Source organism: Vigna unguiculata, chromosome 3, assembly GCF_004118075.2.
Source record: "Vigna unguiculata cultivar IT97K-499-35 chromosome 3, ASM411807v1, whole genome shotgun sequence".
Classification (NCBI taxonomy): Eukaryota; Viridiplantae; Streptophyta; class Magnoliopsida; order Fabales; family Fabaceae; genus Vigna; species Vigna unguiculata.
This window is the reverse complement of record NC_040281.1, coordinates 6,495,870-6,523,712: the sequence shown is the minus strand read 5'-3', so window position 1 is coordinate 6,523,712 and position 27,843 is coordinate 6,495,870. Positions and strand designations below refer to the sequence as shown.

At 30.1% G+C, this 27,843-nt stretch overlaps 2 protein-coding genes across 2 annotated transcripts; one reads left to right on the top strand and one right to left on the bottom strand.

Moving 5' to 3' along the window:
• Positions 1-4,417: 4,417 nt before the first annotated feature.
• On the top strand, positions 4,418-5,101 carry LOC114179408. The gene has a single exon (XM_028065744.1). The coding sequence runs from the start codon at positions 4,429-4,431 to the stop codon at positions 4,897-4,899; it is 471 nt and encodes a 156-aa protein (XP_027921545.1). The 5' UTR covers positions 4,418-4,428; the 3' UTR covers positions 4,900-5,101.
• Positions 5,102-5,444: 343 nt separating this feature from the next.
• Positions 5,445-17,404, bottom strand: LOC114179407 (LMBR1 domain-containing protein 2 homolog A). Its single transcript, XM_028065743.1, has 14 exons — positions 17,013-17,404; positions 14,762-14,841; positions 13,496-13,654; positions 12,562-12,775; positions 11,597-11,683; positions 11,376-11,515; positions 11,068-11,148; positions 10,878-10,942; positions 8,251-8,423; positions 7,595-7,725; positions 7,409-7,496; positions 6,592-6,805; positions 6,360-6,460; positions 5,445-6,185 (listed from the first exon to the last, which is right to left on the bottom strand). The coding sequence occupies exons 1-14, from the start codon at positions 17,178-17,180 to the stop codon at positions 5,691-5,693; spliced, it is 2,196 nt and encodes a 731-aa protein (XP_027921544.1). The 5' UTR covers positions 17,181-17,404; the 3' UTR covers positions 5,445-5,690.
• Positions 17,405-27,843: the final 10,439 nt, after the last annotated feature.

Sequence of the window (27,843 nt, the reverse complement as noted above, 5' to 3'; positions counted from 1 at the left end):
ACTTTATCCAAAGAAAGGTGACTGGAAAATATGTGACAATGATAAAGAAAACTTTATACGAAATAGTAGTGGTGATAAGTAGTGAAACTGGTCCATATTAAAAGTATGGCACACCAAAAACCAGAAAGTTATGACCATGTACTAAGGTGTCAAAAAGTTAAGAATGGATATTTTAATATTTTTTTCTTCTGTACTTTTACTATGTCTTTAATATATATTAATTTTGATATTTTAAAATATATTAAAAAAAGTAATATATCAAAATTGGTATAGACACTTAAAAAACTGAACGTCAAAAAGTTATGTCAATATATGGTATACATTTAGGTAATAAACATTTATTTTATTTAAAATTAAAAAAAAAAACATTTTGGCATATTAGAGTAAAATGAGAATCTTATAATATCTAAATTTAATAAAATTTGAGTTTTGTAAGATATTAATGTAAAAGTATGCTAACATCACATAAAAAAATAAAATATTAGCATTAAAAATATACAGTTTCACAATAACCAAGTAAAATGTTGATAAAAACATGAGTTTTATAAAACTCTTATATTAGAATAAAAATTAAAAAAGAATATCTAAAAGATGATATAGTACAATAAAAGCTGTAAAAAATAAATAAAAAGTTGATAAAATGACCCACCTATAATATAGATGGCCAGTCCTTGTAGAATTAATTTGTGTCCTTCTCTTATAACATATTGTGTGAACATAATCCATTCCCACCACCCTTTCATCATCACCACACTCAAATCTACTTTACATTACCACTCACACTACTCACTACATAATTTCAAACCTTCCTATTCCTCACAAATTCACTCATCTATCTTATACATAAAAGTTGAAAATCTAATAATGAATATAACTTTTACGTCTAATAAAAATGAAAATTTTAAACATTATACAAAGATAAAGATGTATAAATTTATTAGAGTAAGATTTTGAATCAAGAACAGTGTCAATTTTTTATTTATTAGTGGTATATTTCTATGGTCCTCTTTCGAATAATCTTTTCTTAATAAACTAATAAAACTATGACCATTTTTTTCAGAAAGAAAAATAAAATCAGTTTAAAAATTAAATATACAACCATTGAAAAATGGGTTTTTTTAGATATGTAAAATAACTCCAACATCTTTGATTTCACATTTTATTCTTATATTTCTCTCCCGGTAAAAGTTTTTTCCGTACACTAAATAAACTCCATATTATGAATATCCGCAGTAGGATTACCATATATACTTAAATTGCATCTATTTTAGTTTAATATAGAAAAAGAAAAGTTGTGGGTCCAGTTGAAGATCAAACTCTTTGTTTTATAAAACTGTAATTTAATTCTAATTACTCATATTAAAATTGTTGGATCATAAGTATTTTCGGAAACATTTTCTGAACCTTGAGAATTGTCTTACTCCTACTTCCTAGTGAGACCAAATTTATTTATTTTTTTTCAAAAACATAATGGGCTCAAAAAAAAAAAATATATATATATATATATATATATATATATATATATATATATAAAGAAATGTTATTTCAATAAAGGTTTTGTTTGGGCTGATAGAGTTTTTAGAGGAGGTCGCATTGTGCCATTCGATGAGCCCATTAGGCCCATCTCTTCATGGATGGTAGAAAAGCAAACCTTCGAATGTATAATGACCCAAAAAAGAAAATGAAGTTTCTCAAATTTAACTGTTGATCATTATCCAAATTGATGTGTATTGGATAATAGATTTTTGGTTAAAAGTATAATGGAAATGAGTCTTTGAAAATTTATATACATAAAATTTTCTTTATTAAATATGAAGAAAAATATGGGTTACTATATCAAATATCAAATACTTATATACGTGATTTTGTTCATGTGTATTAAAATCTTAGGCATATTTTTTGAAGTTAGTGGTGTATATTAGAACCAAACTTGAATTTTTTTTTTTTTTATGAAAAGTAAGAAAATTCATTCTGTTATGTTAATCATCAAAACTGAAAAGGACAATATACATAAATTCATAATGATAATATATAGCAAATGGTTTGGCCTTTCAAATTAACTCTTACCGGTGATGAGATGTCAGGATAGGAAAAAATGTTGTGTGAATAGATTGTCCTTTCATATTTCTATGTACATATTACAAAATAGAATTATCTTTTAATTATCACACATTAAACCTCCATAATCTTTCATATACATAATTACTAAAATATTTTAATATCATTTGATCACTTTTAATACACAACAATAATAATAGGTGTCCTTAATATTTTTAATATATAATTGTCCATATATATATATATATATATATATATATATATATATATATATTATATATATATATATATATATATATATATATATATATATATATATATATATATATATATATATATATATATATATTGATATACTTTTTATTTATTTATTTATATGATGTGATTTACTTACTTTTGATAATGACTCATCATACTTTTATTTAACATAATTAACACTCACAAAATAAGTCAGCTCATTTAGTTATAATTGTCAACTAATGTATAAAATTTTTAATTGATTAATTAATAAATCTAATTACATGTTAAATTATTTAATTACAATTACTTATTAAAATTTAATTTAAAAGAGTTCATACTTTGTAAACCATAATATTATTATGTATTTAGATGTTGAAAATGGTGCATTGGTACAAAATAGATTTTTACGTGAAGTTGAACCTCTTATGTCTTCTTCTCTGATGACCACTTCAAAAAACGAGAAACATTGTATTGCGCTATGTTCAGAGAAGTTTCCTTGCATACCAATCCATCACCATAATAATCGAACAACACTTATCATATAAATAATAAAATAACAATTTTTTCTTTCTTTTTCTCCCAATTTCTTTAGTTCTACGAAACCTAAAAACAATTAATGTAATCACCTCACGTGCGCAACCTTGACTTGCTACATATTTTTCTCCGAGTCAAAGGACAAACCTTTGATTTTGCTGCTTTTGCCATTTTTTTTTCTTGGAAGAAATATTCTTCACACGATGTTGTTTGATTTCTCAATCATTGAAATACTTCATTTTCTAATTCATTAACTTTTTGGTTACATATGCATTAACGTCAAACTTAATACAGTAGTCAATTACAAATGCCTGCATTTTATTTTAAGAAAAGTCCTTTCTTAAGTAAGAAAGTTTAGAAAAAATGTCATTCACATATAAAAAAGGAAATCAAATTATAAATATACAATGTAAATTATGAATGTATTCGGTTTGATTTAATTTTCTCTATGCAATTTTTTTTAAGAAAACCCTTTCCTATGTAAGAGAAGTTTAGAAAAAATCTGATTCACAAATAAAAAATGGAAATCAAATTATACCTATACAATGCAAATTATGAACGCATTCGGTTTGATTTATTTATTTTTATGAAAACAATTTGAATAAATTAGTTTGATTTCATAATTTTTTTGCAAAAAATCAGAATTAAAATTCAAGTTGATTAGTTCAAATAATAAAAAAGATGTCTTATTGTGCATTTTAAGAAAAATAAAATAAATCTAAGAAGATATTTGAACTGATTGATTCGAATAGTGTCTTATAATGTATAGAGATATGCAGATTAGCAGAAGATTCGTGTCTTAATATTTAGCAGATTTATTTCTTAAGAATACATAATCTGTCATAAATATATATTACAATCACATAATAAATAATCAAAACTAGACCAAAATTCAGAAATATGTGTATATAAACAGTAATTATATTCCTTAATTACAACAGATTTGTTTACTAATTTGTAATTATTCCCAATGAATTATTCAAGTATAACAAACAAGTCAACAAACCTTCAATTACAAAAATAAATTTCTGAATCAGAGATAATTGATTTTATTACTGTAATTTAATTCAATTTAAACCCAAACATATAGAGAAAGTCAAACAAAATGAATATGTTTACTTTTGATTTTTTTCGTGAATTGATTAAAATTAGAATTAGTAGATGTCCAAATTGAAAATTGTATATGCTGGATTTGACGCCCGTTATAACTTCCTCCATTAAATGCTGAGATATTCTTCCTTTCTCAAAACCCACGTTGTTGAAGCATTATTGGCAGTGTGAAAAGAAAGTTCTGTTTGTTTCTTATACAAATAGGGTTGTGAAGTACATGATTTTGACCACTATTTATCTATTCACGTGTGCAATTTTCTTAAATTGATTTGCGTCATTTCCTTCTAAAAAAGATTGCATAAAAAATCATTTAAGGAAAAAAGGAAGCATAGGAAATAGGATTAGATTGGACGTAGTCATAGAAGTTGATTCGCTGCCATTGGTGGTTGTAATTAAGAAGAAAGTTCGAGGAAAGTAGTAGTTGTGAATTTTCTATGCACTGCAACTGCGAATAATGAAACTATAAATTGAGAAGAGGCAAAGAGAATGAAGAGAAGTAGTAGCATTGGATTATTAGAAATGAAGTTAGAAGCATCAGGAGGAGGGTGCAAGTACCACCCTGATAACAAACAAGTGCAAGGTGTTTGTGCCTTTTGTTTAAGAGACAAACTTTTGAAGCTCTATGATATCAACAATCCAACTTATCCTCTTCCTTCTCCTTCTCAACCCTTTTCTTCTTACATGTCTCATCGCCACCACCACCACCACCGTCGTCATGCTTCTAGTGTGGCGGATTCTGTCTCCTCCGTGGTTGGTTTCAACTATGGATTGAAGAAGAGCAACTCCATTGCCTTTGGTTCAGGAAGCCGAAACACAGATAAGGAAGTCAATGAAAACAGCGGGGGGAGTAAGAAAAAGGGTGTTTGGTCCAAGCTGCTCAAATTGACCAGAAAGAACAGTAAGGAGGCCTTCATGCATTCCAGGACCGTGAGGGAGGGAAAGAGTTTGCATTTTTAATGTTATTGTAGATTCACTTATTTTATTCATGTAAACTACACATAAATGTGGAGGATTTTTATTGAGTTTGCAATTGGGTTGGAGCAGAGGTTTCCATGTCATAAGTGTGTATTCATCTTAGAAAGAATTAAGTTACTGTCTAACACATTTCCGACAAGCAAATTTGGTAATCGCAGTATCAATAACAAGATTATTCAAAAAACAAGCTGATGCATCAGTTTAACATAGACTTATGCTCCAATTTCGAAGAGGGGCTTTTGTTGAAGCTTCATATTTTATCCTGTGATGTAAATCAAAGTTAAACTAACCTCAAAATGAGGATTGGTCTATGAGCATGGACTTCTTCTATGGTAGATGGGTATTTAGTTCCAGAAATTTGAGTGGTTCACGCAACCCCTATTCCCATTGTTCCACAAGTGTTCTACTAGAAAGTTTTCAAAGTAAGAAAAGTTAATCAAGGTGTACAAACACAACCAAAACCCGAGATTTGAAACGCTGGGTAGAGCTGTTGTATGATGCGCGGGTAAGTGAAATGAGATTATGAATATAAACAGAACAAATATCTGCAACTCTGTATAGTGGTGCAATTTGTAAGTATTCCTTCTCTATGTAATCTACAATTAATGTGAAGTTCATTTGTAACTACTACGAGTTCCTGTATGGTAAACTATCTATCTTTAGAATGCAATCGGTGTATAAACTACCATAGGAAACAAGAAACTGTACATGATAATATGGTTTTGCATGATCAATTATAGGACACTTGCAACTTCTCGCCCAAATAATAGATATCATCTGCGAGGGCCAGAAATATTGCGCCCCATCAAATTTTCCTCATCATTGTTAATATTTTGGTCCAATGAAGGCTGTTTCAGTCTTTGAAATATATCATCAAGGGACTCAGATGAGGACACACGAGGGATCTTATCTTCCTGTGTTTGCCGAATAGGTATAAACCTGTTGGCCCCTAAGTTCGCCTTGAAACTCTGAAAGTTTGTTTTCATTGTTTGCCATGTTGAGGCCAAACCTGAAGTTCCAGCAGCATTACCAGGACGAGCATCGTCGTGTTCAACTAAGGAAACCTTAGCAGATGCTAAATTTTTCTCTTCTGCCTTCAATTTATATGCTGATCCATTTTGCTGTCTGATAGCAGCATACTTGCTGCTGATGGCTTCCCTGCTCGAGCTATGTCTCCTTGTCTCTTCTTTTGAAGTTTTAGGCTGATTTCCATCTATTTCTTTATTAACTAAAGCTGAGGTTCCCTTCATTTCAACATCATTTTTCACCTGATCATAACACAGCTATAATGTGAGTGAACTGTTTGAACTCTGACAACAAAAGTAAAAAATGTCATATCTTGTAGCCATCAAATTCATGACAGTGTCGCATGAATGATGAAAATAGAAAGAAAATAGCTTCAATTTAGCTTCAATTTTCTTATTGGTAGGGTGTTGACATACCGTACTATTGTCGTTAGATTCAAGATCAATTCCATTAAAATTCCTCACCAATGGAACAACTTGCTCGCCTACATTGCGTCCTTGTTCAAGCCAAGACCGTTCTACAGATTGTGTGAAAATCAGTATAAGAAATCATCACAAACCCACGTTTCTACAGCGTTCACTAAGTTAGACATGATTTATCATTTAATAGTTTGACTGATGACAACTACAGAATTCTTCGCTAGCATACCTTTCTGTAAGATAATTAGTCCTGACGGATCAAAACCATCCATATCTTCAGCTTCAGGTTCAAAAACATATCTCTTCCAGCTACCGAGAAAATTAAATACCCTGTCAAAGAAGTTGCTTGCAACCAAAATGGTGTATACAACCATAATAAGTGGATAGATTTTGTTAAACTTGTCTCCAAAGAAAGGGACAGCATTATCAATGTTCCCCATTCTCTGCAATTAATAATGTAATGCACCAAATTAGCAAAAGGAACTAAGAGGAAGGAAAGCAAACAATGTTGATAAGCAGGTGTCAATGCTTTTTTGTCAAAAGTGGACATTTATATATAGGCAGGTAGAGACTAAATAAAAGACAAGACCATCAGACACTTGGAAAAATAAGTACATATATCAGGTAGAATAAAATAAACAAAAAATGGAAAAAATAAAGAGAAGAAAAGCATTTTTTTTGTCAGTAAACTTGATCAAGGAATGGTTCAGTGCCATGCCTTTTTCTAGTTAAATATGTCGTGCACTCAAGCAGTATAGCCATGTAAATCACAATTTCCAGGATTACTAAAATCTGAGAAGTGATTTGATACTTTCAATTGCTGAAGAATGTCTCTAGAATCAAATTACTCATCTAATCGCAAAGCAACCAGAGGTTGTTACTTCTTTAACTAGAATTATTAGGTTATTAGTTTTAGTTTATTGCTAATTCTCTCTTATAACTTCTTACACTCAATGACAGTTTTAACAATACTATATGCAGATAAGTTCAGAAGAAAATATTAAACAAGCACGAAACCAATTCGTAAACCACGAAAAAATACTTACCTTTTCAAAGATAGTTGTTTTGTCAGAACCAAGACGAATAAGATTGAGAAAGTTGTATGAGATAGGAGGAGCATAACGAGCAATCATACTGGAAATGAGAGAGAAAATAATAATTTGCAAGATAGAATCAGCAATTCAAGGAACAGAAATAATAAGTAGCAGTAGTGGTGGTGTATAAAAGCTTACGAGCATATCATAAGCAGGCTAACCGAGCTGGTCTGTCGGGGTGTCAATGAGTAAAACACCAATGTTCCAATTTTGAACAAGGAGTAGTATGTGCAGATGCACATGTACATGAGGGGAACAAATGCAAAGGCCTAAGCAAAAAATTGAAGAAATGGGATTCAAAGGGCAGCCTGTCTTTATTTTAAATATGGTATATATAAAGCATATTTCATCAAAGAAATAATGCATATTGACAAATTACAAGAATTATTTGTTTACTTCAGTTTCATGTATAACCCAACTCCAAATTTGACTTTAATTTCAAACCCTTTTTTTAACTATATATGATGACGGTAACAATTTCACAGGGATTGAATTACAGCCTCAAGCCAAAAAACAAGTTCAATTTGCTAGAAAAAGATAAGCAGGGAACTGACAGAAAAGCACGTGCAGTTGATCAATATATACCAAACAAGTACATGTTACTCAATCACAAAAGTTCATGGGACCTGAGAGACTTCACTTTACTTTAAATTGATAAAAGATTTCCATATCCTAGAATTAAATATTCATCCAATCTTTCTTTTTACAAGGTAAATTAAGATTTAAAATATACATAGAAGCATCTTGGTGTCCACGTTTACTAAAAATACTTATCTCTTATTAACTTGGTCTACCTGCACAAGCACTTCCTCTGTTCCAACAGCTTTTATAAGAATCGAGAAAAGTGATAAATCAAGACTAGGTAGAAGAGTAGCTTCTGCTAAAAGAATTGTAACAGACATGACACCAAGTATAACAGCCAAGCCTTTCTGAACTTGCTTTCTTAAAATGCATCGCCAGAAAAATTCTGCAAAGAACCACCATTTATTCAGAAGCCTGTATCCATAAAAGGACAGAGTACATGATATCATGATGCAAAATTGATGCAGCAGGAATCCTAACTGAGAAAGGAAAATATAGAGCAAAATGAAGTTTAAGAATCTTTGAAAAAAAAGAAAGCACATATGTATATGACCAAATTAAATAGACTTCCCACCAGGTTTGAAAACATTAGATTCAAATTCTCTGCTCTTTCTAAACCAAAAGAAATCTCCATTACAAGCTTGAATGTTTTAAATGACTTCAATATACCTCCTTGTATTGAACAATGAACACAAACTCACTCTAATCTATATGCACAAAAAGTAATGGATTTGGCCTTCTTAAATTGAGAAATTGTAAAGCGAGGAAGGAATCACGTATCCACCATTGATCTCAGATAAAATCTTGTAAAATTAACTCACTTGAGATCAGAGATGGATGCACTCGTTCTGTATCCCTTTAATACACTTTAGAGAAGTCAAATCCATCATTATGTACTGTCAGAGAAAGTTCAAATTTACTACCACATTTACAACATACTAAAATGCTAACCAACTATAATTATGACTGTTGTTAAAAGCTTTCAGTTTGCCCCATTAGTCCTTGATTAGCTAATGTTCTTAATGCACTCTACACATAAAAAATAATTTCAGTATACAAGGCCTATACTATCCCCCAAATATCATGATCAAGAGAAAATTAACAACTAAAGTTTTTTCGGATTGCACATAATACTCTTGTTTCTTAAATGTTTAAAGCAATAAGCCTTATAGGGTACAAATAATATTTTTCAAACAATTGTGAAAGTTTTCTATAGGTCTCCAAAAGGGAAGGGGGTCAGGTAGATTCGAAAAGGAGACAGGGAAGATGAGTGCAATTTACTCTATGCTTAAACTAGGTGTCAAAGTGTTACCAACATGTATTCATCTTTCCGCTGTATTCTGTTCCAACAGAACTGCATTTCTATCATTTTCCACTCTTTCCCTTTGTTTCTTGAATCAATTATGTTTATAATTGTTTGCTTTCCCTGATGATTTATCAATTTTTATTCAACAGCTAAAGGTACTTTTTCTGCCTTTTCTTGGATTTGATGCATGACAAAGGTTCAAATGAATTGTTGTTTGTTCGGGGGCAGCCATGACTGAGGAGGTAGGCCAGAGTGTGACCGACGGAGTTGCAGAGGGATGGAAGTTGATTCAGGGATCAGAATGGGGTGACTCCATAATGCATATGATGGCCAGTTTGGTATAAGACTGAGGTGCTCTATTCCACTCAATGAGTAAAAGGGATGCCCAATGACCAAGATAATCACGTTTAGGTGAAGGGTTAAGGGGATATGTTACCATTAATGCTTCAGCACAGATCAGGTTAAACGATGGGTGCTGTCATGTGGGCCAAGAGAGTTTAGTAATCTTGCTACCTTGAAATTTGGGAGTTTGTGTGAGTCCTAGGTACTACTAGTAAAGGGAATTCAGCATGTTGGGTGAGAATGCCAAAAGAGTTCTTAAAGTATTTTTGAGCCAAGATTTTCAAGAGCTATAACCAAGAACACTGTCAATGAGAGTAATATATTTGGTTACGTTGCGCTAAGTTGTTTCAAATCTTAATTTTCTTTGTTTGTTGCATTTACTTTTAAAAAAATGAGCACTTAATAAGATTTAACTAAATTAGAGCTAAAAATACCAATCAAAATCCACTAATATATTTAGCACCTAAGAATATTAGCCATCTGTAGTCAGGACAATAATTAATCACTGCTACCTCTGAAATTAGTACTTGATTAGTTACATACAATTTCCCCCAAATACTCCACATTGAAAAATATACACTACAAAAATAGTTACAGCAAATGTTTCTTATGCAGGAAGTAACAGGTAAATTAAGCCATTTATGTTGCATGTTGATATGTCGGAAAGTTGTCTTAATTGAGCTCGTCCTAGGCTGCCTTAATTTTTGCCTCTCAATGTTGGTTCTCTATGTCTTGGAATGGGCTATATATGGAGGAACTAAGCAGAAAGGATGGCAAAGATCAAAGTATCCAGCAATCAGGACTTCGGCTCTTAAAAGGGTAGAAATCTCATATTGACTAGATATAAGAACTAAATAGTGCGTACAAAACCTGGTCAATCCTTACCTTACGAAAGGACCACCTATGACAGAGTTGACCAAAAAGGCTAAGTGAAGCATCATAATGTACAACCATCAAGACATTGACTCTTTGGGTTTATGATATTACATAGACTAAAGATAAGGCCTAAACATTACAAATAGAACTTGTAAAATCTTCATTTTATAAGTTGGTTTTGCAGGGTTAAACTAGGTCTTAAGTCCAAATTTAAGATAGACACATTATTACTAGTTAAAAATAATAAATATGTTTCTAGCCGCATGGGAAAAGTATATTTACTTAAGAACAAATAGGTTAGTATTCTTTATTGACCTAAATTGTCACATAAAGACCCAAACTTGCCCGTCCGAGCATCTCTAAAGCTTGAAATATATTTCCTGTAACGAAAGCATAACAATTGAGTAAGATGAAGGGGAAAAACCATTAATATAATATATTTAGTATAGAAGATATTGCAAGGGGGCGAAGAAAAACAAAAACGAAAAAATGATTGAAAGCAAACCATCCAGATGAGTTGCGCCGATCATAATTCTTCATCACATCTTCCAATTCAAGGGCTTCTAACACGTAAGTAATATACTCACTACAAGAATGCAAAAGTAAGATACAAACCAAATAATAAAGTTGTAATATATACCTAGTCAAGGGATAAGACAATGCCAGTGAACAGAAAGAGTTAATTATCCATCAAAACTAGCATGGATCATAAGCATAAAATATCTCAATACGTGAAATCTGTTAATAAGGATAATAGATAAGAACAATTTTTCAATAAACCAACTTAAAAGACCGAGTTGATGATTTGCTTACCTTTTATACCTGTAGTACTCCTCAGTTGCTCCTCGTAGATGACGCCTAAGTGTTGCCATTGATTTCTCATCAGTGTCATAATCCATATCACTTTCCCCTAATTGGCCACCTTGTGGTTTGAAGGATGGATCTTCCCTGAACTGGAATATCGAAGGTTATATCCAAACAAAGACCTAGGTTGTGTACTCAAAATATTTAATCAAGAAATCTATGTTTAATACCATTTGAGTTAGCATATCATCGATTACATTCATGTAAGGTCTCAAAGGATCACGCTTGGACATTTGGTTGGATGTGGCTTGAGCAATCTACAAAAATAAACTTCATCGTTAAAATCAAGGCTTCTATTGTTTAATGAGATCGTCACACATAATGTTGAAATTGTGTCTAACTGACACTACATAGCTCGTTTATATAAAAAATATGTGTTAATTTCACGTGATTAGAACAGTGTTATGGATATGGAAAATATGAACAACCCAAAATTCCTTTACAAAAATATATTGGAAGTCAAAACGAATTATTGCAGACAAAAAAGAGGTTTATGTCATCATAGGGACCATGGTGCCTGAGAATTTGGTCACAAGCGATAGATTAATCAAAAGGCAAACCACTACGGGCAAGGACAATAAAAAACGCCTAACCCTCAAATCCTTTCTTAGTCTCAATTGGAATAAGGACCACAAATGGTAATAATTCATTAAAATTGTGCAAAGTAACATTAACATGCCCAAGGTATGCAAACATACAACCATCAGAACATTAAGGTGCAAGAGGAGTCATTGTGTCATGGCAAACCCCATACTAATGTTAGGTATCATTAGTATAAAGAGCACATGCCTCAATCTAGACTGATTAACGGGCTACATAAGGACAAAAAATCAATTTATGGAGGGATCCAGGGTGGACTTGATGACATTGCATAATAGGCAGTGATCTTCCCTACTGTGTACAGTTAGCAATGCGCATGGAGTAAACGTATTGATGATGGGATTTTTACCCCAAACCACCAATCCATGATGTGAACCCAGATGCCCAAGTAAAATAGTTTGAACTACCCAGATGTTATACTTTGCTTGAAAAAAATCCACAAAATTTTCAAGCTTGGCTGGCAGATTGAGAAAATATAAGAGATAAAAATTTAAAACTACATAAGAAATTTCCCTGCCTCATGTAGACCACTTACAACAATAGCATTTGAAAGTTCTTGGTGAGCATCATCAAGCTTAACAGCCATTTTAGCAATTTTGTGGGAAAGAACTTTCTGACGGATTGTCCAATCAGCATTTTTCCAAATGCCTTTGGGAATTTCACTTAAACCAAAGCCAAGAAGAAATGCACCAGTAACAAGTCCAAAAGTATTTGAGCAAGCCATGGCTAATCCCAAAAGACCTCCACTCCTGTTTTAATAAGAATAAAAAAATTAAAAGAAGCAAAGTGGGACCTAAGTTGAAACCAAGTAGCATAAACGTGCGTAGAAGTGGAAAACCTTAATTGAAAGTTAATTAGGCAATCACGACTATCGTGTTGAAAAATATAAAATAGTTGAACAGAAGGTATGCATTTGTGTATTATGAAAACCATACAACCTAAAAATTCAGTGCTCTAGTAGTGGAATATGTGTAACTTTAGCAAATCTATGATTCCCAAAATGTCGCGGCTTTTCATTATGAGTTGAAAGTTGAAACACTGGGCCAAGTAGCCATAGCATTTAAGTTTCTCAGAGAGGAAATATGAGTCTCTAGGAGTAAATACAAAAATTAAAAAAAAAAAAAAAACTACATTGGTTGGATAAAAATTTGACTTGTTACTGCATGTCTTAACAGATAATTATGTCTCATAAAAAGTGGTTTAGCAGAAATCATCATTATTCACAATTACAAAAAGCAGAAGAAATAGCATTTGGGAAACGTTCTGGAACACATCAGCCATGACAACAAATGCAGCCAAATATTGCCTTTTTGATGGATGTGCGGGAACAACAGAACTCATGAGTGCACTAGGAATCTTTATCAGAAAAAATATATAATTAAAAAACTCTAGGAAGCAATATCTTAGAACAAATTTCATTCAACAATATATATTTCAAAATAACTAAAATTAAGAAGTTGAGGACCAACCAATGCCGATGCATCATAACAAGAAGAATGATTCCAAAAATGCCAATGGATCCCACAATTACATAAAAGATCAAGTTAACATGTAAACTGGTCTTCAATCTTTCTGATACAGTGAAGTCCCCAGCATCTTCAAAACCCTGGATAAGGGGCACAACAATCCTGCTCATGATAAATTGACATAAATACATCAGTAAATTTGCTTTTCTGATTTGTATGTTCTGTTCAAATACTTGAAATACTTAGTATGCAGGCAAGTATATGAGAAGACAAAGCAAATGGCATAATAACACATACACGAAATCTAAGTTTAACAAGCTCTCATAATAACTACTCATGTGTTGTCCGTCATTACTACTTCCAATGTCACCATACATGCATTATATATTATCAAAAATTTAAAAATAAAAGTATCACAATGAAGTGCCATCCTGTTGAGGCCTAGGTACAAGAATAAAGGAAAAGCAGGAAAAGCAGGAAAAGCAGTTACAGTAGTTTCGTAAATTGAATATGCAGTTAAGAGCAGTTACAGAGTGGGTTAGAAAATTAAGGTTTTATAAAATTAAGGGTTTCACATTCAATCTACTATCATAGAATGGTTGTAACTTTTCTATACTCTTTAACTCTCAACTCTTTCTCATGGGTCTATAACACAACCAAATGAAAATAATCTTATCAATAGGTATGCTTTGATGAAAATTACAGGAATTTGAATTTGACAATTTTCATTTAAATAGACAACATTCGTGCTCACATGTAATAGTTATTTCAAATTAAATTCTCCGCATATCATAAGTATTATATGTAAATATCAATAAGACTAGGATTTAAGTTCGTAAATCAGGTATTGTTAGCTCATAGTTGTTTGCTAGCTGCCTATAAATAAGGTAAGCTGCTGTATTCTACAGGGCTGAATCTAGATAGAATATTAATGACAGAAGTGCAGTACACATATTCTTTGATCTCTCTACTCCCTACTCTCTTCCTGAAATCTCCTCATTCTGTTTTATTCCACCTTCCCCTCTTCTTTCTCTGCCTTTCTGTTTCTTTCAACTTTCCACCCTAAATTCTATACCACATTACAAAGTTCACAGTTCATTGATTCAAATAAGGAGACTGGAGAATGTTTTTATTGTCAGGAAAACAGAGACAAAAATAAAGATCACAAGATAATCAGGAGTTCAAGAAAGCCTTGAACCATCATCCAATACATGGAGTTAAATATTGGCATTTCTCAAATGATGGGAAAAACTTTTCCAAGAGGCGTACCATGTAAGCAAAAAGGTACTCCAGTATGACCAGCTCCAGAAGAAAGAAATTGCTCCTTTCTCATGGTAGGAAGATATTGTCTGTAGGAGTCAAAGAAAGTAACACTCAATACACAAATGAAATAATTGCACATATATTTCTTCAATGATTCACAACACTATTCAGCATTTAACAATTTAAATTCAAAAATCTTCCTTTTGGAAGGAGGGAAATATATTATGTGTTAGCCTACAAATGTTGAATTGAAGTAGAAAAAGGAAAAAAAAATTACAAACTTATATGCAAATAGAAGTTCATAAATCTACCTTGTCTAAACCATAGGGCAACACAATATTTTGTCTGAAATCAAGAGCTGTTTTTGTTACACTATTATTACAAAGTCGATATATCCAGGGCTAAATGAATAAGGGCTTGTTTGAAGTAATTATAGTGTTTTACTTTCAAAACTTGTCAGCAATGCAGTTTTTAATATTTGTTTTCAGTGTAGCTTTTAGAAACAAAACCAAAAAACGCTAAAATGCTAAAAGAAGTTTCAAAAAAAGTTTTTAAGAGAATAGTACATGAGACATGAATATTTGTCAATTGCACATATCAGTGTAGTCCAAATCGCAATTAAAAAAGTCGATCACTCGATTTCAAAAGTGAAGCTACACAGAGGCACACCAATAATAGTCCAACAATTTTCTCATTCACTCACAGCTGTGACTGCTTTCTTTAATTATTATTGTTATTGTTATTGTTATTATTATTATTATTATTATTATATATATGTTGGAGATCCATATTAACTAGAAGTATCACCAAATTATGATATATAAATGGGTGCAAATCTCACCTTGTAAACCAATTTTGTGAGATTGAGATACACCAAAAACTCAATCTCTAAGATGTTATCAGAGTTTATCATGGTAAGATTTATTGAGTCTATCATTACCCCTACTATCAAACCACCAAACAAATATCTAGTCTCATGCTTGTGATATGACTAAATTATAGTATATAAATAAGTTCAAACTTCACCTTACGATTTTGTGAGCCTTTCATGACCTCAACCATAATCTCAATTTTTTTACCACCTTGGCACATTGTATGAGATTAAAATAGTGCTTTACTTATTACAAGAATAACATCAGACTTAAAAATAAAAGCATAAAAAACAATTATAAGCTATTTTTGTTTCTCAATTTCCGTAATTTGGAAATAATTTTCTTTTAAAACGCATGCAGAAAATAGTTATCTAAACATGTTTCTTTTGTTCTTTTGTTTTTAAAAACGGGAAATAGCTTTGACAACTAGAATCAAACAAGGCCGAAATCTTTCATCAAATTTCAGACCAAATGAAATCTAGTTCTTGACACCGAAGTCTTTTTGTAAGGCTAACCAAATGGCAAGGCAGAGAAGGCTTTTGTTGGATAGCAGTAAAAAACAAATAATTCGATGTGGGTATGCACCACGAGGTTACTTCTATGTTAAGTTATGTGTCTCTCGTGTTCTGAGACCCACAACCACAGAAATTCCTTTGTGCATCAATAATTGACTTTTGGCTCTTTGAGGAGCATTGGGTTTGTGCACAGTTCTGTATTGGGTCGTGTCTACTCATTTTAGAGGTTTTGCCAGGGGATGGTAAAGACTACTCCAACTTCTAACAACAAATTTCTTCCCTTTCATCCTTAGAGGGACTGAGTTGTCCTCTTGGAATCTATCTGGGAACACATGTTTTACATGCTAGGGCCTCTCTTGCAGATAGAGAAAGGGCTCTCATTTTACCAATCCAGAAAGGAAAAAGAAACTATAGCTGTACAAAGAAACTAAAAAACACTCTAGAAAACGAACAACACTTTAGATGTGAACATCAAAAGAAGCAAGACAAACACACTGCCAATTAGCAGTACAAACAAAGAACTCAAACATTCTAATCTTGCTTTGACCCCTCATTCAAAGAGTAAGACTAAGTCTAGGCTATGTTTGTGAAGCCATAGAGCGGCATTCAACTAAATCCACAGTGGGGGAAGGTTTAGCATAAACATGTTTTGCGAATTGCAAATGTCACAAAACAAACACACTCTATATATCAACAACTAAACGATAGTACAACTTTTCTACACTGACAATGCGTCACACTTCAATTCCAAAACCTCCTAATCATTAATTTGAATTCCATAGCGAAACTCCTAAAAACCTAGTCGTGTGAAGTTCTCCTACGATATTTTAAAATTCTCAACGAAATGGAATTGGAATGGTTAGGAAGTACCGTCCAGATATCAGCGGGGACGAGGACGATGATGGAGAGGGAAGAGAGCCAAGTATATCCAACGGTGAAAAGCACGTAGCGAGGCACGCGTGGAGCTGCGTAGTACCTCAGCGTGAAAAGCACCATCCCCACTGTGAGGGGCAGAGAGATCATGTAAAACACCCACATCTCTCTCTCTCTCTCTCTCCGACGGAACACTCGATGGATCAGATCGGATCGGATCGGATCGAATCGGATTCCGGCGGTATGGTAGTGGCGGAGGTGTAGGTGTAGGTGGCGGTGACTCACTTTAGCTTCTGGTAAAGTTTCGTGAACGAACTGCACCACTACGCAACACGCAACACTCCCTCTGGGCTTCGCGCCTTATTTCCGATATCTATCTGGGCCTTCAGGGCCCGTATCTTTTTCTTGCTGTCAGTTCTGCAACCAATTCAACGGAAATGTTTTTCTTACATTTCTTTCCGTTACACAGCTATGATTAATCTAATTTTCTTCTTTTTTATAATATTCTTACAATTACTGAATCCTTTTATCACTTCCTTTTTATAATTATTGTTTTGGAAAAAATCAGAATATATTATTTTTCTCTCAAATGTTATTTAAACTATTTTTCTTCTAAAAAACATTCTTTAAACTGTGTATGATAAAATAGACTACAAATGAATCAAAATATTCCAAAGATAAAAGTTACTTTGAAAATTTTTAATGGGTTTGAAAAAATGATAAAAGTAACCGTGGTCGAGGTTGGGTTAAGTTTAGACTCCGTAAAAAACGGAAAAGCTTCAACTTAAGGTTCGACATTTACTCGTTAATAATCTCTTCACTTATTATTATATGATATCTTGTTGTCATTAAATTTGTTTTTCACATTATGATTGTCCATTGGCTTCGATGTGCTCTAAGAAAAAAAAATTAATTTTGATTCATGGATGATCCAATCGAGCTTCATATGCATTTTCTCACTCTCAGTTGTAAATGCTTATACAAGTTCATTTCTCTTAATAAAGAAGATGTACTATTCTTTTGCAATATCTGTGAGCCTTAGTTTATCTACAACAATATATGTGAGCATTAACTTAGTACCCAACACCGGTACGTATTTTTGTTACAGTTTTTTTGTCAAAAAAATATCAAATTGATTCTTCAAATATTTTTTATTTCAATTTGGTTCTAATTTTTTTTTTAAATGATTCAATTTGGTCATTTTCACTAGTTTGAATAAACACTGTTAAAGTCAATGTACGTATCAATTTGTGATTTTTTGAATTTTTTAATTTTTATATTTTTTTCAAATTTATTATTATTAATATTATTATTATTATTATTATTATTATTATTATACATATCACTTCATAGTTTGTTACCTATAAATTTTAATTTAATTCATATATTTGGTTTTAGTTTCAATGTAGTCCTAATTTTTATAAAAATAAAGTAATATATACCCCTCATTAAAATTGAGTCTGAATTCAATGATAATAAGTGAATTGAGTCTCAATTTAATAGGGTACAATACTGTTTTATTTTTTACAAAAATTGAGACTAAATTGAAACTAAAAATAAATATAGGAATCAAATTGAGACTTGTTGATACTGACACAACTATGAAGTGACATGTGTACAAAAATTAAAAAATAGTAATAATAAATCCAAAAAATTCAAAAATCACATATTGATATGTGTCATTAACTTTAAGGCCATCTGATCAAACTAACGAAAATGACCAAATTGAATCATTTTTAAAAACAATCAAAACCAAGTTGAGACAAAAAAAAATCTGGAAAACCAAATTGAAACTTATTGACAAACAAAAAGACCAAAAGAGTAATTTAACCTAAAAAAAAAAAAACTATGTTGTAATCCTAAATTTGATGATAAAAACATTGTTAATCACCATGCATCCAATGTATTGATGAATTGTGTGCTTTGGAACATGGTATTTAAACCGCTTTAGGTCTCGACTCCTAAGCGATGTAAAACTATTAGGAGTGGTATAAACATAAGCCCCTAGTCGACTTTAAAGAGAATGACAGATCATCCTCAACAGAAAGTTTAAAGAGACGGATGGTCGTCCCAAAATCTCGTTATCGGTCCACGGTGGGTGTCAATATTCTGATCCCAAGTCTAATGATAGAATCGTTGTCAATCACTATGCATTTGAGGTATTGTTTGCTCCGATGCGTGTATTTCATCATAGTTTTATCTCTAAAAAACATTTCAAAATGTCGGAAGACGAAGGAAAATTTAAAGCATATTAAGCTTCAACTCATAGTTGATCTAAGACTATTGAATATAAACATATATTTTTTGTCGAAATAAAAAGTAATTGCATGATATTTTAATTAGAAACAACTATATTTTTTCTTAATTTTTATCTTTAAGAAAATTTTTTTCTTTACTTTTTAAATTATTATTTTTAAGATAAAAATGTGGATAGAGACTCAGATCTTGTGGCATTGTGTATAGTATTCAAAGAAAATTGTTTTCGGTAGGGATATTTTTTGAAATAATTGTGATTTTACAAATAAATTTCCTATCTCGCTGTATGACTCAATGAATTGGTTAGACGAGTAGGATAAATTTAGGACGACTGGTTCAACATATTTGAGTTAAAAAAATAAATAAATAAAAAAAAACAGAAAACAAAATAGCTTCCTTCTTATACTTTTATATGCTTAACCACATTTAAAAAAATGTATATTTAACCCAATATTCAATATTAAATTAAAATGAATTATATCAACATAAATACCTTATGTAAATTTAATCCAATATTCAATATTAAACTAAAATGAATTATATCAACATTGTATTATCTCAAAATTCTAACTCTAAATCATCTACAAAGTTAAGTAACAAATTAAAATCATTACCCATTATTCAATTTCACATTCAAGCTTTATTTTACCAAAATGTCAACCGAACACGTATGTCTACATCAAATAGCAACATTCATAAATTTTAAGTTACAAGAATCTTAATATATCCCAACAAATTATCAGTTATAACCCAATTTGAAACTAGAACAAAAATTAACATCATTTACCTTAATTATATTTGTGCTTTAAGAAATTAGAAATCAAGGGAAAGGTTGAAGCGCAACTTGATCAACCCAAGATACAAATCCCAGCCATAAACATTTTAAAGTTAAATTGAAACTCACAAACTCCATGCACACAAAAAATATTCCAAACTATGCATAGATGAATTCTAATCGAGAACGATAAAAAAAAAAAAACGAACTTAGTGTAAAAATCTGAAAATGGACGTTCTACATTATTTATAAAACTCAAGGAAAAATGATCGAGGAACAAGGGAGAATAAAAAGGAGCAATGGTTCTATTTTATTTTGAAAAGAAGGAGATAATTATGATTTTACTTTTATAGCTATTAATCACAATTCATTGGTTTAAACTTGTTTTTAAGAAAAAAGACAAGTTTTTAAACATGATTACTTAAATTAACTCACTTTCAAGTACGTAAAAAAATAAGTTATTTATGACTCTTTATATAGGTAAACTAAAAAGTCCCTCTTATGATCTAGTACCTTAAATGGGCACTTAGTGAATTTGTTATCGTTCCATTTTGGGCACCAAATAGCATCACCAATAGACTAATAGACAAAACCCCACACCCTATGGCCAATCAATTTAGAAAGGACAAGAGTCGCACAAACTGCCCAATTTTGAAACTTCCTTCACTCTTACACTAATAATTGATTAGGTATATGATTCATAACACAAACTTGTAGGTCTACGTTCCCTCTTTTTGACTCCACAAGTGAACACTACCAAGATTCCTCAAACCAAAATCAGCATGTACAAAAAGTTTCCCTCTCTTCCTTTAACCATTGGATTCTCCTTTGTGTGCCTTTTTTGGTGTGTGCCATGACCACATTGCTAAACTGAACTTGTGCTCTATTTTTCAAACTGTACTCAAATTTTGTTTCTCATTTGAGATTTGAGATTAACTTGAAAAAGTGAGAAGAGACAAGATTTCAAACAAGTGTCAACTTCTAAATTCTTCTTTAAATCACTCTTCACACAGTTTGTGTTCAATAAGAAACCGCAAATCATGCCTAGTTTCATCAAAGAGTGTCTCTTAATTAACCCACTTCTATTTATTTATTAATTTACTCATGCACAAATTTACAATACATATACATAATACATGTACTGAATATAGTATTTTTTTCTTCTTCTTATCTTAGAATCAAGAAAAAAAAAATGTTGACTTGAAGCACGTTTTTTGTGACTTCTATTTGAAATATTATATTTGTATTAATTGTTTGACAAGGATGTTGACATTATTGTGAATATTATTTTTAGCATTCAGTCTTTTTTAGCTTTCAAATTTTGTTGGATAATAATTCAGATAAGTCTCGAATGAGTTCTACAAAAAATTTGATACGAATAAACGAATTTTTGTCTTTCATTTATGAGTTATATATTCTCGTTATATTCTCGTATAGTTCTAATCATTGAATAAATGATATTTTCAAGAATAACTTTTTAATTTTTCAGTCATTTTTTCCCCTAGTCTATTAATTACAAAAATAAATTCTTTCGGTGTATAAAAAACAATTCCAACAGCTCTTCCTACTATAACCGCCAACCATGATATTTTATATTAAACATTTAACTTCAAAATAAGAAATTGTATAGGTACTAGATATTAAATGAAATAAAAATAATAAATGAAATAGGAAACATATTTATTTTTATAATGAATTGGTGGGTTCATAATTAGTCTAACATGTTTTCTTTTTAGTGTAATAAAAAAATATAATTTCAGTGTACAAATTTTAATTTTATTAATTTAGTTTCAACTCATTTAATAATTAAGATGATTAAATGCGTGTTTTAACTTTTAATAATTGATTGCTAGAGGGGAAAATAATGTTAATACGTAATTAAATTTGAAGAAACATTCTTTTAATTTTGTAATTTTGAAATATTTAGTGATTCGGTTCATATTATTTGTCCATTAATATTAAATTTTGCATTCCAATGAATAAATATGACTTAGTAAATATTTCTATTCAGTTTAAAAGTTCAAACAAAATTAGTAAAATTATTATTTTTTTGTAATAAAATTAAAATTTGGTAATAAAAATCATTTGCTTTTATTACATTATAAAAATAATTATGTTGAACCAAGTATTTATCTTTAGAATTTTCTTGATAAAATATAAATGTTTTGATAATATGTTAACATGATTTATTATATAAAAATATATATTTTTGAATTATTTGATTATTATTTTATGAACACTTATTTATCTATATTATTAATTTGTTTGTATGATTTACTATTATGACATGTCCTACCCATCATAAAACATGTGCTTGAGGATGAAAGTCACAAAAAGTGGCCTTGCCACCTTAATAGGAACATGGAAAAAAAGTTAATAATTAGGGGAAACTTTGATTTGTTCAAATATCGAAATAAAATATTATTATTTGTTAGTTGAATAAATTTTTAGTGTGTAAAATTAAAGTTCAAAGTTTTAATATAATTTGTCTTTAATAGATTTAGGTTTCTTAATTTAACTACATATTATGTGTTAAACCATGATTTAGATTAATATTTGTTTAAATTATTTGACACAACTCAAATATCAATTTAAATTTTATTCATTTTTAAAATTTGAAGATTAAAATATTTCAAAGTTTGATATATGAACATAGACTATAAATATTTAATTTTTTTTACAAGATGTAAAAAAAAGACTTTGTTTTTCAGAAAAACAAAATTGTCAGTTTTTACACGCTATTTAATTAATATTCATAAACAAAATATATCCAAAATTATCACCAAATATTATATTATATTGCAAATAAGTGGATTTGATTATCTTTACTATTAATAAATAAACTTATACGCAATCCATAAATGTTTTTATTCTATGTCAACATGCTAAACTAAATACATTATTGTAGAAATTTTAAGTTATACACAAGATCTTTCATCAAAAAAACAAAAAAATCAACATATTATTTCTGTTCCTATAAGAATAACTCTTCCAAATTTTACTTATCCATACCCCACGAATTTACACTATTGGTGGGTGATTATTAAAATAAACAATTCTATAATTAAACAATGCAAAAACTTTAACTATTCTTTCTCAAACGCTATTCGTCGGTAAGATTTGCTAATAAACTATTTTGAAATAAAAAAGCTTTTATATATATATATATATAAAATACTAAAATGCTGAGCTTGTAGCATGAAAGGAACACGATATTAGAGAGTAGGGAAAGGTTGTACCTAATAAAGCAAGGGAAAATGACTTGTTTGAAAGTTATGGCCCAAATTAGATGACTTTTTAAGTTTCATCACATTCCAATCCAAAAAACGAAAAGTTATTTAATTTGAAAAATGAAAAAAATAAGATATATAATAAAAATGGTAAAATAATATGTGATGGGTCCAGGGGCTGAATGAGGACAATAAACACTCATCAAGATGCAACAACTCCAGATTTTATTGCAGGCAGCAACAACAATGGTTGGGTGGAAATTGTAGCTAAATGTGACCCTCCATGAGCAATAAAACAAGTTGTGTGGATGAAAAAAAAGTGTAGTTTAATCTACGAGACACGCATAGTAGTAATTGAATTTAACCACTCAAAATAATGGGTGCAGAGAGATGAAACACATATTGCAGATTATTTAACAACGAAGACAGCTGGGAAAATTAAGAGATCCAATTATCGAGATGGTTGAATTTGGAAACATAGAAAAAGGTGAATTATTTGGTCGGGCATAACCTAGTGGTCACACATGTTCATAGATTTCTGGCTCCTCTTGTTCCTTTTTTTTTCTGTCAAAGTCAACCCATTGAAAAATGCTTCCATTACAACTAAGAATATCAAAAGTAATGGAGCCAATTGTCTGTCTTTCTTTTTACCAAATTCGTAGTCCAACCTTTTTCCAGATAGAATTCAACTTCTGTAATTCTGCAATATTTTTGTCATTCTATTAATTATGTTAAGACTCGTCTCATATTAAGTTATCACGTTAAAAAACACATAACACTTGTTTTTTTTATTTATAGAAAAATTTGAAAATTTATACAGAAGTCCATAAGAAAAATAATCAATATACACAGATGTATGTTTCTTTTCTATGCGAGTCGCAGACTAACTCGCATGAATTGCAAATTATGTCGATCAGGCTTTTGTAAATCAACGAACTCAATATCTCAATCCGTTTGATTTTTTTTATGGGTCTGTCAGCCGGCTTGTTAGGCCAAACACACATTGTTACTCCTAAATAATGTTTTGTTATGCTACGATGATGTGGAATTTATATTTTTCTTTGAATTCCATTCAATATTCTTGTTAAGTGTTATTTATTTTATAGAAAGTTTTGACAAAAATATTAAAATTTCATCTTATTTGAAAAGTCTTATTCTTTTCAATGTCTTTTTTCTATTTTAATAAAAAATTATAAATTATTTATCTTTATTTAATGTTAAACTTAGATCGGTATGTATATAATTGAAAAATTAAAAGTGCTTATAGGGAAGAAGTTAAGAGAAAATTCAGAAAAATATTTAATGCTTCATGTATGTTGCAGTGACTCATAAATAAATATTATAAAGGCATCTGGAATGCTACTTACAAAGTAACTAACTAGAATTAAAATTTGTATCTAGACAATTACAGACTTTTAATGTCATATTTTATTATATAAGTTAATAAGCTAAAACTTATGGATTAACAATCAATATACAAATATCGTAAGGCTTAAATATATTTTTTATCTTTATTTTCGTAGTGTTTATTGTGGATGGTCTTCATTCTTACCAAATATTAAAAATGGTCTTTACTTTCGTAGTATTTGTTGTGGATAATCCTCATTTTTACCAAAGATTTAAAATGATCATCTTTTTTGTGACACTGTTTAAATTAATAACGGAGTACTAAACAGGTAATTATAGTAATTTATAATTATCTTTCCAAAATTAGTGATTTATACTAAACCATGAATTTAGCTTTCATGTTGACATACAACTCATATTATGGAGATACGATGGAACGAAATGTATTTTAATTTGGATAAATTAAAGTATTCTAAAATAATTTTAAACTATCATGGACAAAATATTATTTAAAGCATGTTTTTCAATTTCATAAATTATAATTTAATTTAGTTCAACCAATCTTATTTAAGAGAAACTTAGTTTAATTTCTTTTAAAAAACTAATATATTTTTTTTGTACATAATTTAGCTAATTAAGCGCCGCTTATTTTCTTCTTGACAAACCCAAACGTACTTTGATTGTTAATTTGCCAAAAATTTCATTCCTTTCTTCACTGAGTTCCAAACCCAAATTCTCTTGTTTTGTGATTCTTGTCAATTTAAAAAATAAAAATGTCATTATTTTATTTAATTTGTTATCTGCAAACACATAATAAACGATTAAAAATATTAAAATAATCTTTTTTATTTGCACAGTATCTAATGTAATATTTTGAGAAAAAACGCTAAAAAATTCAATATCTGCAAACACATAATAAACGATTAAAAATATTAAAATAATATTTTTTATTTGCACAGTATCTGATGTAATACTTTGAGAAAAAACACTAAAAAATTCAATATGAACGAGTAAAAACAAATTTATATTAAAAATTAAGATGCTGATTACGATACAAAACTTTAAATTAATATATTTACGGATTATTTTATATAGTGATTAATAAATTTATGGATAATATTTTGCATGCATGGTGATTGACTCGATGTCATGAGATCGTAACAGTAACACTTATCGTGGGAATCGATAATGAAGTTCTACATACGAACCATCAATTCTTTAAGCCTTCAATTGGAAATGATTCGTTCATTCCTCTTAGATATAAATTAGGGGCTTATGTTCTTATCGTACTTAATAGTTTTATATCGTTTAGAAGTCGAGGTCTAAAACGATTTAAATATTTTTTTTCTCCTCTCACCTTCTGGGTGCCTTTTAAGGACACAAATGATGGAACACAACTTCAAAACAAACAATATCTCATATGCATGGTAATTGATCCTAACGATAACAAATGATCTTCTTTCTTATTTGTATTTAGTGTAAAACTTTTAAATCAACTTAAATTCGTATTTCATGATTTCTACTAATTTTGTACAAGGTAGTAACATTTGGAATCTACATGTGTGTTGCTCTCGATGTTTGGTTTTTGATTAAGCTAAAGATAAAGAATAATGATGTCAATCAAGTCACATGATGCTTGTCCACTTTTGAACTTGTGAATCACCCTCCTCATTGAATCAGGCCAAACAATTTTGGCACATTATAATCACAATTATGCATATTTCTGATTAGTTTTTTTTAAAGTGAAACTACAAACTAAAAACACTTTACTGGGTAATTTTTTAAATAAGTCATCACAAACCTTTTTGGCTACAATCAAACACACCTCCCCTATTGCCATTTTTCAATCTCGTTTTGAAATATTAAATAAATTTAATAAAATTTAGTTAAAATATTAAATTCATATATTTACAAAGTTGAGAGATTAAATTAATTTAAAATTTTCAAAAATGACAAATGTTAATTTTTACTAAAAATTGAAGGATAAAAATTATATTTAACTCTATATTTGTAAGTTGAAGTTTCTATGGGTTGTAAATGCTATATGCATGAAAATGACATATAACTAAATTCCAAATTAATGGATATCATTATGAATCAATTAAGGTCCACCACTCAAAAACTGCATTTATGGTGTAACGAATGGACGATGCATCAATTTAATACGAGCCAACGCAGCATGAAGAAGAGATAGAGAGAGATATGAAGTTTGCTTTGCTTCACCATTTGACATTGTGAGAAAATAAATAAATTAGTTTCACGTTTGGTGCCAGCAAATAACTTCAAACAAACAGTCTCTATCTCTGGTTTACTAAAAGCAGTTCTTCTTTATTCAAATGTATACCTGTATTTGAAACTTTGACTATTTTTTTTTTCGTATAAAAGAAAAAAGACAGTACCATACCTAAGAGTAAAATAATGGTAATAATTAAGTATGATGTTTTAAAAATTCTGAAAAAGACACCAGACACAAATGTTTTTCTGAGCATCATTATTATTCCTTCTCTGGCTTAATCTGCATACAAGTAATTAATTAATTAACTCGTTACAATAAAATAATTTCTGTCCCCAAACATGAAAGAGCCAACCCCATACCAACGTTTGTTTTGGCTGATGTTGTTGGGATTTCATTTGTAAGGTCGTGGTTTTTTCAATTCTGGTCCTGCTTTTGCCATTGCTTTCATCTCTCACGTAAAAAAAAAGAAAAAAAAAGAGAGAACAAAAAATGAAAATGAATAAATTGGTGGCTCTTCAGTACAAAAGCCAAAATAAATTGGCTGGAAAGAAAGTCCCTTCAGCAAATAATCCAAAATCCAAACACTATCATTCGATTTATCTCTCAAACAGCGCAAAAGAAAACCCAAAAAGCAAAAGCGGAAAAACAGTAAATTCCATTTTTTTTTGTTCTCTAAAGAAACTTCGTCTCGGAATATTCTAACATCTAAGATATTATAAATATATGTTAGAGGAATACACTTTATATTTATAAAATTACACGTATCTGTCATGAATGATAATTATTTTTCAAATTATAGATATGATTAGATACAACTGCCACGAGTAATAATAATACACTTCTCATTTCATATATTTAATACCATCACTAGTTTAAAATCTAATTTTGAATTCATTCATTAACAAAAAACAATTATATGTTATTGTTTATAGACAGATTTCTATTATTGTTACAGAAAGGTAGACATTATTAATTAAATTTAAA